At 37.8% G+C, this 14,499-nt stretch overlaps 1 protein-coding gene across 5 annotated transcripts in view; it reads right to left on the reverse strand.

Annotated features, from left to right (window-relative positions):
* ST7L (suppression of tumorigenicity 7 like) overlaps positions 1-14,499 on the reverse strand; it is a 113,585-nt gene that overhangs the window by 39,420 nt on the left and 59,666 nt on the right. For 4 of the 5 annotated variants that reach the window (XM_034654102.1, XM_034654103.1, XM_034654099.1 and 1 more), the window contains exon 14: positions 9,245-9,384. In XM_034654102.1, the coding sequence (XP_034509993.1) occupies positions 9,245-9,384 (140 nt within the window). Of the gene's footprint in view, positions 1-2,483; positions 9,385-14,499 lie in introns of those variants that run through there. The other variant, XM_034654101.1, reaches the window with a different exon arrangement.

Genomic DNA, 14,499 nt, shown 5'->3' on the forward strand with positions numbered 1-14,499 from the left:
CACATCCCCAACGATCCAGTTAGCACATATACTTGACTAAGCCAATAAAGACTGGAAATACTTAGAAAATCTTGGTGGTTCCCCCTATAAAAAGGTAGAATCATTCAGGATGCAGAATTGATCAGCAAAATTCAGCTTGTGAAAGAAAGAAGGGGAACCCATTTCAGTGCCTACCCCAATATCCTTTTATTATTTTTTAAAAATCAACATATGTGCCAATTTTCAGAATCAGTGAGTGCAGGATGCAGCTTTAATATTAACAGTAGGCTCTGGGAAATTCTGAGTGGCTCCTTCCCATCTTTCTCACATGACCAGAGATCCAAGTAATTTTAGTCCTAACTCTTGCTATCCCATTCTGCTTCACAATGACATCACAATGTTTCATTTTCCAAACCAGAATGGCCCTTACCTCTTATCAATCTGTCATTATTAGGGATAAGAGGATATAAAAGAGGACGATGAAAATGCAGGAGTGTGAGAGGCTTTTGTCTTATGGCAGCTACTATGTGACTCTGAGGAAAGACATTTCTTATTTAAATTCTGAATTGTGGAATGCTTCACTTTTTGATAAAGTTTAAACGATTCAGATAAACATAATGAACACCACTGTTCATAAAAACATGCACTTGGCTAGGTGTTAAGATGAAAGTCCTACATCTCTCATGTTTGAAAGAGAATAGAGGCTCCTATCTCTAACGTCCCGGTGTGACTAAAAGGGCTCCTAACTAAACAGAGTATTCTAAAAGGAAAGTCCTCTCTGAGTCTAAAATGGCTTTTTGGGTCACTACATCTTATGTGAGGCACGTGAAAATAACTCCTCAGTCACTTCCAGTCAAATGAATAAACATGCAAGGGGGAGCTAATCTGCTGCTGTGGCAGAAGCTTCTGTCTCAGACTAATACATCCCTGGCCTGTCTCAAACCCCCGCTGCGAGCAGTGAGTTGCCTGCGGACACACACTGTAGTTCATGCTCCATAAAGGTGCCCGACACATATCTGTTCATTGAATGGAGGAAGGAACAGATCCATCAGTAGTAACATCTTAATATCAAGAATACGAATGCTGCTGGGGCGCCTGGGTGGCACAGCGGTTAAGCGTCTGCCTTCGGCTCAGGGCGTGATCTCAGCGTTATGGGATCGAGCCCCACATCAGGCTCCTCCGCTGTGAGCCTGCTTCTTCCTCTCCCACTCCCCCTGCTTGTGTTCCCTCTCTCGCTGGCTGTCTCTCTATCTCTGTCAAATAAATAAATAAAATNTTTTAAAAAAAAAAAAAAAAAAAAAAAAAAAAAAAAAGAATACGAATGCTGAAAATGTCGAGTACATTACAGAATAATCATTACCATGCTGTGGCACGCTATGGAACAGGAGTTCACATAGTTTTAAATGTGGAAATGTGGAGGCTCTTTAAAACTACACTTTGAAAACAAACTAAGATAAGCCCTACTGGAGTCCTTCCAGTCAATCAGCCAATACCAAAAGAAGAAATCTTTTCAGGGTGTCCAGGCCTCTGGACTGCATGTTCTTTAGTGCAGCTGTTGCTGCTGTTGTTGTTTACGGAGGTCTGAACAATAGCTAAAATACGCCGAGAGCAAATTAATAAGAAAAGTCTACACAGCTAGGGCTTAGTTGAATTAGAATCCCTGGGCTCCCAATAAGGGCTAAATCCAAAGGGATCAGAGTCAAGTAAGTAAAAAATCCAGCTGAATTTTATCAGAGGGCAAAGTTTCAACTCTGAGTACCCCAGCAACCAAGGATGAATTATGCATAAGATTAGTAAAGTGCCTTCATCCACACCCCAGCCAGAGAACATTCTTCTATCTAACTGTGACTGCAGGAAACACAGCAATGTATTTGCCTGCCAAGAATAGTTGTAGCTATACTCTAGATAGAAGTCTAACAAACACTAAGGGATTAAAATTTAATTGTAAAGCTGCTGCTACCTGGGAGTCAAAGCTTGAACTCTGGCTTCACAAAGAAAGTGGGACTCTGGCATCTTGAATAGATGAAAACAAGAGCTGGCACGTTCCTAACAAAGGGTGTGAGAATATGCTCCCTTCTGAATTCTTCCTTAAACTGCTTCTCTCTCTGTTATGCTACTGCTAATTTACAAGTGCTCAATAAGAATACAGCCCTTTCTGCCACTTGGAAGAATACATATACATTTCATTTTCAGAATGCCTGAAATTATAGGATGAGATGAGAGGGTGATTATGTGGTCTGAATTCTCTGAGTATCAGTTCTCTCAATTTTGTTGAGCAGCATCTGAAGCCCAAGTAACTTCTTTTCTTGAAGCTGGCTGTTAGAGATGGACGTAAGGCAATCTTAATGTCATTACAGAAATAAGACAGATAATTTTATTTTTTCCTCAAATTCAGAAAGAATACTATTTTTTTAAAAGATTTTATTTATTTATTTGACACAGAGAGAGAGACAGCCAGCGAGAGAGGGAACACAAGCAGGGGGAATGGGAGAGGAAGAAGCAGGCTCCCAGCGGAGCAGGGAGCCCGATGCGGGGCTCGATTCCAGGACCCTGGGATCAGGCCCTGAGCTGAAGGCCGACACTTAACGACTGAGTCACCCAGGCGACCCTCAGAAAGAATACTATTAATAGCCAATCTTGTATCAAGTCCTCATCAGCATTAAGAAACACATCTAAGTTTCCTACCTACTCATACAACTACTAGAAGTACATCTCTACCTAAAATTCTCATGTTAGCCAGAAAATATTCACAAGTTATATTTTAGACCAAAAGCTTATTCTGTTCAGTTAAACTTCTCCAGATAATCCTTCACAGACTTACCCTCTGATTTTGAAAGAAGAGTGATATTGAAACATAGGGTATACATTTGTACTTTACATTAAATTTTCTTTTTTTTTACCATTTCAGAGAGTCGATCAAATTCCCTCTGAATCATTACAAACCAGTGCCTCCTGTTTCTTTAGTATTACCGTATATTTCAGAGAGTTAGATAGGCTGAAGTTTTTTTATACCGTTGTCTGGGTATGTGATGGAAATGACCAAACAGTGTTCTTCGTTCTTAAGTGGCTTACTAGCAAGAAAAGGAATGAAATTAAAGTGAACCAATTTGAAAGACAAAAAAAGGAAATGGGCATTCTTTAAAGCATCAGAGTTCATCAAATAGGCTTATGTTGTGATGAGTGGAGAGCTCTCCAGGCAGTTTGCCTACTGATGTTTTTGTTTTTGCAATAAGCATTTCTGCAACCTAAGTGTCCTTTCTATTTTCTCAAAATCCATATCAGCCTTTTCATCTAAAACTCTTCTCTAAATTCATCTCCTGCAGGAAGACTTCTCTAGCAAAACCACTTTACTATCACCACTCCATCATTCCATATCCCCTCAGCATTACTATATTTTGTTTGAAATGTATTCTTTTATACTTGTTTTGGCCTAAGTTGTGAACTGACATATTATTGAAACCAAACATATATATCATGACTAAAAGGCTATCTATTGTGTGATTTCAAGCAAATCACTTAACTTGAATGACTCAAACTTCCCCATCTAAAACATTGGAAAACCACAATCTGTCCTCCAATGGCGTGGGTAAGAATAAATGAGAGTCTAAGTATACGCTCTTAAGAACAAAGATAATAACAAACTGAAATCTAAATTACTCCTGGTTTAGAATAGTAATATATTAAGTAGTCATACAAATTTAGTTCTCTTGAGCATTAGAAATTTGATTGGTGGAAGAAGGAGCAAAGTTCGACTCAAGAAAGAAGCCAATAAAAACTATTCCTCAAGATTATACTTTTATTCTGTATCCCATTATTCTCTCCATTTAGAGGATTTGCTGGGTCTGCAAAAAACAAAGATGTTTTCTAAAAGAAAAATCAGTAGGTTTCCTAATGTGAATTCTAGTGTCACTCATGTGATGGGTTTAGAGTAAGCAACCGACATCAATATCTAAGCACCACTCTTCTGAAAACTGCTATGCAATCCATTTGCCCCAAGTGTTAATGATTAAGCAATCAATATATCAGTAGCAGTTAGTGACAAGATGTCCTAAACTTTGGCACTGAGACGTCTGCTTTGAGGGGGAAAGGATGATTAAATATACTGCCAAATAAATTCAGGGAAGGAAAGCTTTTGTCTACTTCTTACTTGACAGGCACATGTTAATAGGAAAAGAGGGTGCTTTCCACAAACTTTGAAATTGAAGGAAATCCCGGGGAAGGGGTATAAACATGTGTTAAAAAGTACACTGTCTTAACTTTTATTCTTTTTCCCCTTCTTTGAAAGAAGAGTTTAGTACTCAGGAAATATGGATAGAGAAGAACAACAGCAATATCACAAACTTCTCAGTCTGGTTCTTTTTGAAGGAGAACAATGAGAATGAAGCATGAGAAATGCCCTTAATGGAAATATCCCAATTAATTAAGAAAATCATAACTGGACTATGCTAGACTGACCAAATAAAGATGAATTCAGTGGCACTAACAAGGGAACAAAAATGTAAACATTTAAAATTTTTTGACCTGTCACATAATGGGCTCCTTTTATTATCAGTATAATCTCAGGGAAATACCTCAGATATATTGCTGAGGAAATAGCATGGTTACAGAACAATATTTTATGGGAATATAAGCTTGGTTACAATTCAAAATGGTTTAAAAACTATGCCAGTTCTTAGGAACTAAGGAAGTCTCACAGCTTTGAAAAGTAATCCATTTTCAAACAAAGGAAAGAAACTTGTTTTACTTCTTGGTTGAATTGCTGAACGTGGCCCCATGTATTTAATAAAGAGTGATACAACTATCATCGGTTTTTAGCATGAATGAAATAGGATGGAGAATATAAAAAAATCACTTTCGCCTATGAACAGGTTTCATGTCACTGGTTATGACAATGGAAAATCAGGAACCCTTAGAAATAATATATTTTTTCTACTGGTATGTATCAATATAAAGCTATAATTACCTATCAACTCCCCTAGGGATGAAGACAATCTTTGCCCTGAAAAAAAACTGATGAGAATAGTGTACAAACCTCAGAAGTTTTGATCACTATTCAGTAAAACACACTTGGCATTTATTTCTGCTTATTATTTTTTAAAATGTAATTTGGGGAGAAAAATGTTAATTATTTTTGGGAAGGGGCTGAAGAAATCCCAGTGGGACATTCTGTAGAAAGGTCTTTTGTTAGTATAACATCTGACCTTCTATATCTTTGGAAATCATACAACTTGGCTAATGCAGTCCTTAAAGAATTAATCAAGCAGATTGTTAGGCCCTTGTTACAGTGGAGCCAGCCAATTATGAGTTGCTCAGAAATTCATCACTGGCATGTCCAACCGCATTTTCCCACATAAAGATTAGTAAAAATATGTGGAAACAGGGCCCATTCCCACCTCAGCACGGCTACAGTGTGTGTTCAGTGAAACAGATTTCAACAAAGTTTTGCTTTAGTGAAACAAACTATTTATTTGGGAATCTTTCTGATTCCTGTCTTTAACCATTAACACCTTTTTCTGCCAGGTTGCAAAGGCTATCTATCCTATTTCATTAAAACCCAACTAGGGATTTTTATACACAAACTTCTGAATTCGAAGTACTAAAGTCACGTGCCACAAGCCTGAATTCATCAGTAAGTCAGTGAAACCCCCAAAGACCATCTGTAGTCTTCACTGCTGTGATAACGCCCTCCCAAGGCTTACTAAGAAGAAAGCTTTTCTTGCAGGAGAGAAATGAAAGGGGCCAGGCTAGATGAAGATTGGTTCTCTAAGGAGAGGGCAGTGCTGCTCTTAAATAAAGAAGCTCCTTTCAGATAAGCAGAATCAGATTCCAGTTCATTTGGTTTGCTGGCTACCCTTACTTTGAACTCTCATATTTAACCCAGCAGGCTTCAAAGCAGGTGAGAAAATGACCTACCACTTAAAAGCAATTTTTCCTTTTTCAGGAATTCTGGCCTTGGAGAATATCAGCTCTGATATCAGCACATTCCACATCTCCAGGGATTTATGCAATTTTTTTTTTTTTATTGCTCTATGTAGAATGTCAGACTTGGTTTTCATCTCAGCCAGAAGAAAAATCAAGAAAGTCCTAACTTGCTGAAACTAAAGTCTTATTCCACACAGCTCCGTATCATGCAAAAGATGGGGCACTAAGACCACTAACCATTCTAGTTCCTACCCTTTCATTTATCTCAATCTGAGGTACAGTGAGGATTATGAAAAGTCATTAATCTCTAGTGCCTTGCTTCACAAAAAAGCAATTTTTGTAACAAACGGATTTTAACAGATTCAAATTAAATTTACTCTAGCATATGAACTAATACAAAAATATATTGGATGAGGAAGAGACCGTGATAACAATGGAAAAAATTCAGGAAATGTTCTTCAATTGCTTTACCTTACTAAATAGATTGATCTGCACTGTATTAGGCTATCAAATCTCTGACCTAATTGAAAAGCCTAACATAGGCAGTTTGCAGTGTACCGGTACTTGATGTTCTACCAGGCAGTTTGCCAGCGCCTAGAATCTGAAACATTTCTCCACTTTTGGTGGTACAAATACACATAATGTACCAGCAGTATTGTTTAAATGACACCTAGCCACCATTTATACTGCAGTTTCTATGGGCAAATACATTTTGAGTTTACTATCAGGACACAGCTCCTCCCAACATGACAGGGTTAGGATTTCTCATCACAGCTGCACTTTGGTGATAATGATGACAATGACGGGTGGTGACAAGAGTAACACTTCCCTAGTTTCTACTGTGGACAGACACGGTTCTAAACACCTGTCATATTTTAAACTCATTTGACCCTCACAAAGGCCTATGAGGTAGTACTATTCTCCTTTTACAATGAGGAGGAGAAATGGTTAAGTAACTTACCTGAGGTTGCACAGCCAGGAAGTGTCAGGGCTGGAACTCAAAGAAAAGCAGTCTGACTCCAGAGCCTATGCTCACTGCCACTCTGGAACGCTGCCCCTTCCCCACCTGGAAGAGGTGGCACTATCCAGGCCATCTAAATTCCTCCTATTGCGGGAGCAGGGCTTCTCAAGTTTTAAACGTGCATATACGATCACCCGGGGGTCTTGTTCAAATGCAGATTCAGAAGTTTGGAGTGGCGCCTGAGGTTCTCTGCCTTTCTAACAAGCTCCTGGGTGATGGCGGAGCTCCTACTGCATAGACCACTGAGTAAGTAGGGGAAGAAACAGAATTTGAGCCTCTGGCTCCCTTGCTGGCTGGCTGGCAGGCATTTATACGTTATGTGTGTAAGCTGGAGATGGCCTGTATGTAATCAGTTTCCACAAATTCTTCAATGGAACCTCCTTTTGGTACTGCTGCATGCCAAATACTGGTCTGCAGGTACCTTGAGTAAATAGTTAGCTTTTAGGAACTAAAAATGTACATGTAAAGGCCACCGGATAAAATGTGGCTATAAAAGTTTGCTGTGAGGCACATTTTTAACTATATACCACCAACTATACAAATATCAAAGGACGGTAAATAAGTGCCTATTTACTGTTCATTAACTAGAATCACAGTAAATTAATAACTTTTGGTCTAAAAAAGAAGCTTCCACTTTAAAATGTATAATTATTCATTCTCAGACTCTGCTGGAGGAATGCTAAGGAGCTCGTGCTATGTACTCGTAACGGCTCTTCTGGGGCATTAGCCATGTCTCAGGTAAAGACGGACACTACGTACTAACACTGATGGACAAAGTGGACAGTGAATACACTCTGCATTAATCTGAGCCAGTATCTCATGGAGGTATACTACTAACAATTGCTACATATTGATTCCAGATTCTAAATCTCTCTCCTTACTCGATTTTACCTCCCTTCCAATGCCCTGAGAGAACCCCAAGGACCATCTCTCCTACTGCTTGCCTGTGATCTCAAATACACAGCTGCATATATTTTTCCAGTTGTTAAATGGACGGGATTCCCTTTCCAGTCAATTTTTTTCCATGCCAGAGTACACAGTAAGGTCATCTCAGTTTCAGATGCACTCACTCCCCAGTCAGCACCACTGCGAACAACAGTTACACGGTATGATCACTACACTTCCCTTTTACACTAAAAGGAAACGGTCAGTTTCCAACCCAAATATCTATACTCCCTGAACAACAGGGGAAAGTCATTCTCCTTGAAGACTGACCCAGAATCAAGTGCAGTCGCAGACTGCTAGGCCTACAGCCAGTGGCAACTTAACACATTATACAGTTGACCTTCAGGGAAAAAGGGAAACCAGTGCTTTTACTCCTGGTGTCAGAAGAAAACCAACTAATCTTTAAGGCACACAATAAACTGTTCTTAAGGCAGAAAAAGAAATTGTGAGGAAACAGGGAGTTAGAACGGAGACACACAGAAAAAAATATAGAAATGACATTGCTGAGTAAGGGCCGGTGTTTCTACAGTTCTCAATGCTTTTTGATTCGGGACTAAAATGAATTAGCATTTTCCTTTTGGGTCTGAACTATTGTTACCTGGTAAAAATGTGAAGATGTGTAAGAAAGACCCATTTTTTAAAGGCTTAGCAATTTAAACGGACTTCTCTTTGGTAATTTTACTTTGAGCCAGTGACATTAATTACTAAGTTTGTGTAGAGGAGTAAATAATCATGGGATAGTCTCCCTAATATCAGTCCTCAAGTACCTTCTGGACCTGGCTCGGGAAATGGGGAAGTAGTTCAAATTAAAGGATACAAATGAAAATAAAAAGGCTATCCATGGTTCTACACCCAATGTTGGGGAAGGTCAATTAAGAACATGCAGATACAACAGTGAGAAGCTTTGAGTAAAGAAGCACATTCTGTACCCAGGGCGAATGTTCCATCTGTCCCATCTTACCTACTCATTCTCCATCATCAAACCTTACCTAAATAATGATTTCATTTAAATGGAAAAATCGAAATGGGCAATTGTTTCCGAAATAGGGAATTTTTTAAAAATGCTAAAAAGAAAGCATTTAAGAGTTGGGTTATTCCTCAGCTAGTAACAAGTGCTATGTTTACCACCAAAAGTGATCTATAAAGACCAACTTTATCATGCTATGCCATTGTATTCTTTAAACTTTTAAGCAACAAAAATATAGCTCAAGTCACCAAAAACTTATGTTTGACATATTTATGGCAGCAACTTTACAAATCAATTCCTGTAATTTACTATAACAAACATCTGATCAACTGGTTTAGCACAAACAGATCAGAGATGGTTTCTTGTGTGTTTTACAAATACTCTACGCAAGTCCTTGAGATCATACTTACAGCTTTAGCAAAAACACCCATGATTTCAGGAAACTCGTGTGTGAGAAGAGCTATCATTGCTGTAGAAGAACACAGTCCGGCTGTGAAATGGATGAAAAAAGGAAGCTCCTTCTTTGGGTAAACAGAAACATGATGAAAGCCTGCAAGGGCGAAAAGGTAGAAATGGATTTTATTTAAGAGTACAGTGTATTAAGGAGGGCATGTATTGCAATGAGCACTTTAGTGTTATATGCAAATAATGAATCATGCAACACTACATCAAAAAAAAAAAAAAAAAGAATACAGTGTAAGCCAGTTTTAATATTTTCAAACAAAGTTTGCAACTAAAAAGGAAAATAGTTGTTTTAAAAAAGAACAAGGCATCTCTGGCTAAGCAAGGTACAAGAAAGTTCTCCATTATTTATTCCAGCATCGACAGCATATCTACAGAGCCAGATGCCTGTGCTGGGGACTGGGAATAGGATGGCATCGTGGGAAAGAACAGTAATTGTAAAATCATGCTGAGGTGGTTTTGAAAGAGCTTTGTCACTTATTAGCTGTGTGATCTTGAACAAGTTGCTAAACCCTCTCATAGTTGCTATGGAGTTGTTATGATGAACACTGTAAGTCCTTAAATGTGAGTTGTTATAATTCTTGCTTTTCAGGAGCTCAGAGACAAGTATAGTGATTGACAGACAGATGCGTGGCTGCGGATTTCCCAGAACCATAATTTTATCCAGTTATTAATAAATATTCTATGTGCGGCATTTCATAGAGCACTGTAAAAACTGAACTAGAACACCAAAGCCCTAGGATTCTAAACATAAATGAAGTCCCTTGTCTTATTTTATCACATTCACACATTAACTCAGGTATTATTTTTCTAATGACTGGATATTTCATTACTAATAGTATTCAAGTATTTATATCTTATTTGAAATTTGATTGAAAATACCTGAATACCAATGCTGAGATGAGTTTATTACCATGCTTGGCACACAGTAGGTGCTCAATAAATGTCTGTTAAACTGAGAGCTACTCTGGGACTTCATTAGTCCAGGAAGTTGACTGCTCAGGGCTGGACACAAACCCAGGAATTCCTGATGTAATATCCTACATAAGTAAGGGATGACTAATTCAGTGCTGAATCAAGGTCAGCTATAAATTTCACTTTTTTCAACATAATGATTCACAGAGAAGATTACACCTAAGTTTCCTTTGGTAGCCATATTTTTTATGTCTTATACTATACTCAAAAGTATATGCCAAAAACTGAACTCATTAAAAATCCAGAAAATTTCCAGAGGCTTGAGTCACGTTTAAAGTAAAAGCACACCAAATCTGAACTTTTTTTAAAAAAAGTTAGAAACATTAGAAGCTGTGGACAACATTGTACTTTCAGCACCCAAAAAACCAGCAGCCCCTTTTGCCCTGTCCCTCAACCATGAGAGGCCAACTTCTTCTAGCAAACCAAGAGAAATAAACCATGGTATTTGCAAAGACAGGGAACACTTATGTACATCAATGGTCACTAAAATTCCTATCGTGTGAGAGACAGCAACACTGATAAAATTAATTAAACTGTATAGCATTTCATGATTTACAAAGTGCTTTAATTTATATTAGTTTGATTTTTTAATAGTCTTCAGAGATAGATAGTATTATTTCCACTTTATAAGGTAGAAAACGATATAGCTTTAGTAAGACAATTTCCTAAAATATGAGTTTTTTATATTACAGGAGAGACCTAATTTTTTCTTTTTGGATTGCTTTCTGTAGATTCGTTTGTCAGTCAATGTTTGGCTAATACATCAGTATAATGGATGACTAGTACAGAAACACTCCCTTGGAAGTAAAGTTCAAATTTCATCACTGGCTTGTAGAGAAAAATTTATCAGGAGGCATAAAAGACAACTAAATAGCTATGTGAACTAAGGGAATAGTTCAAGTCTGAACTTATGAGGTTCATAAGCAAATTCCAGAATGTTGTAAGTCATATCAAGGTTGAAGGAGAACTGAAAACAAAAAAACATTAAGTACTCCTGGGTATTAGAACTCCACATTATTAAAAATTTGTTCATTCTACCACAGTCAGAGACAGACAAATGCTCTCAGAACAAACAATATAATCAAACAACACCACCAGCATATCCCTCCTCTCCTACCTCCTGGAATTTGCAAATGTGTAAGTACCCTAGAAATAATAAAGGCCTGCCAAAAAAGCAAACTCTCCGTTCTTGTAGCCTGTGACTCTGGCAATACATGATAATAACCCTGATTTTATTCATATAACTATGTAAAATTGGCCTTATATAAGGCAATTTTTGTAATGATTTGGGGCGCATTCTATTAGGCTAAACATATTAACCTAATATAATATACTCTTGCACATTGATGTTCCATAATTAAAGACTGACTTCTTTGCCTTAAATATCCTTGTTTCTGGGGATGCCTGGGTGGTTCAGTTGCTTAAGTGGCTGCCTTCGCCTCAGGTCATGATCCCCAGGGTCCTGGGATCAAGTCCCACCCACATCAGACTCCCTGCTTAGCGGGGAGCCTGCTTCTCCCTCTGCCTGCCTCTCCTCCTGCTTGTGCTCGCTCTCTCTCGCTCTCTCTCTCTGACAAATAAGTAAATAAAATATTTTTAAAAAGTAAATACCCTTGTTTCTGTTAAAATGGAAAAACAACAAGAACAACCACTACCAGCACCATCCTAGGAAAGAAAATAAAATTTCTTTCACTAATGACCTTCTAATTGCCAGAGTCAATGGATTCTTCGCAGTAATCACCTTCCTTGATATCAGATACTCCTCCTCACTTGGAAATTTTTTCCTCCTTTTAGTTCCTAGCCTATCTAGTTCTGGTTCTTGTCCTGTCTCTCTGACCACTCCTTCATTGAATCTTCCCAACTCCTTATCAGCCACCCATTCCTTCAACATTTTTGTGCCTCCATGGTTCCACTCGTAGTTTACTTCTCACTCTACAGTCTCCCTTAGTGATCTCATCCATGCCTAGAAAATGATGATTCCCAAGTTGGTTTGGTGATGTAGAGAAATGTGGAGAGAAAGAGAGAGTGGAACCCCGGGGAACCCTGTTTACACAACCTGACCCCGTCCCTAGGCCACGGCTAACCGCACCAGGAATAAACACCTGGGTAAATTGGATGCTCTCTCCTAGAAGTTTTGCAAGCCGGTTTGAGATCTTACTCATGCGGTACTATTTGCTTGAACTCAAGACGTGTAAACTAGAGCCATGTAAGGGCATCAAGTTTGGCTACATGAGTGTCCAAGAAGGGAAAGCCAAATGACAAAGATAGAAAAATGAAGCAGACACATTGAGAGAAGCAGATATGAGAGCTCATACAGAAAGGAGATGGTGTTGGGAAAGGAAAAAAAGAGAAGTGTGAACAGGAGAGACAGAAAAAGGCAGCCAGAGATAGAGACAGACAGATAACTGACTCCTGGAAATCTTGATAGCCTTCTAGTTTCTGGTTCTAGTCCCTTCTGAGGTCTGACTGTAATTGCTGCCTTTGGATTCTTTGAAATAATCCAGTCTTCTCCTAACAAATTCCCTTTAAGTTTAAAACAGCTACTACTTATACCCAAAGAATACCTACAATATTTACTATTTATATAATATACACTTATCTAATATACATATATATCTTATAAATATATCTTAGGCCCATATATTATTTAGCTATATAAAAATATGTGTATATATATGTGCTAAATAGATTATATAATAAAATATTTAAGCATGCATATATACACATGTGTACATACACACATCACACACACACATGAGATCTGGTATATACATGCAACATACTCAAAGCCTGAATTTATTTACTTCCTCCATTCCTATTCCCAAACCTGCTCCTCCTGCTGTATGATGGATTTCCCATTCTTCAAAGTCAATCAAGTCAGATTTGGGAATCATCCCTGACCTTAGAGAGATAGGCACTCCCCATTCCAGCTTCCTTATAATCTATTCCATACGTGCAGCACTTAACACATTGTTTATCAGTCTTTCTAGTAACTCGTGAGCAGTTCAGGAGTTTGGAGTAGAATAAGGAGGAAAAGGTACTAATCTTTAATTTTATTTATTTATTTAATTTTATTTTATTTTAATAGATAAATTTTATTTATCTAACAATGTATTTGGCCCATTTATGGCACTAAGGAGGGCACTTGATGTAATGAGCAGTTGAGCAGTGGGTGTTATATGCAACTGATGAATCACTAAACTCTACCTCTAAAACTAAAAAAAAATAAAAGAAAAGAATTAATAAATTTGACTAATTAAAATATTTTTGAATACTAATTTTCATTGTGAACATTACAGAGATAAACAGAGGGATGATAAAGAGAATCCTGGCCTTCCAAGTTTACAATCTAGAAGGGGGAGGTTAAGAAGTACACAAAGTACTTCGAGAGTTCAAAGAAAAAACAGATAACTTATCTCAGAGGATGGAAGAATATAAAAGACCCTGGGAGAAAAATATCAGTATACTCAACTTCCATAATCTCTCCCAAATTTTCATCTATCTGTTTGGACTTTTCAGCTCACTACGTTTGTTGGTTGTAAAACTGCAACTTTCCTTCTTAGACTTGAGCTCTAATGGCCCCAGAACTGTAAAAACTGTGGCACAGGTTTATATCACAGAAGGAAACATGGTGCTGGTGTTTATAACCTTCAGCATGCTTCCTTATTGGTTAAATAATAAAAAGAAAAGTTATGCAGAAATTTACCAGTTCACAGAGAAGAAGAGTGAGTGGATAAGGCAGATGAGACAAATAAGTATAGACGATTCTTTTGAGAAGTTTGGCTTCCTGAAAGTGGGGACTCAATGGGACTCTCAAGAATCATAACCTTAGCAAATCATAACTCTCAGCAAACCAGAACCTTTACTTCTGGTTCTCCCCCTAAGTCTATCACTGCTCTTTTAGAACTGGAAAGTGTAGTCCCTCCAATTGCATTGTGAAGACTGTTTTGGCTATTCTGAGTATTTTACCTTTCCATATAAATTTTGAGATCAGCATATCAGTTTTTGCAAAAATCCTCCTGGGACTTTGGTAGGGATTGTACTGAATCTATAGATCAATGTGGAGAGAATTGCCATATAAGTAATATTGGGTTTTCTAATCAATAAACATAGAATGTCTCTCCATTTACTTAGATTTTCTTTAATTCCTCCCAGGATATTACATAGTTTTTAGTATACAAGCCATGCACATCTTTTGTTAAATTATTCCTAAATTGTTTTTTCTTTT

This window comes from Ailuropoda melanoleuca, chromosome 2 (assembly GCF_002007445.2).
Source record: "Ailuropoda melanoleuca isolate Jingjing chromosome 2, ASM200744v2, whole genome shotgun sequence".
Taxonomy (NCBI): domain Eukaryota; kingdom Metazoa; phylum Chordata; class Mammalia; order Carnivora; family Ursidae; genus Ailuropoda; species Ailuropoda melanoleuca.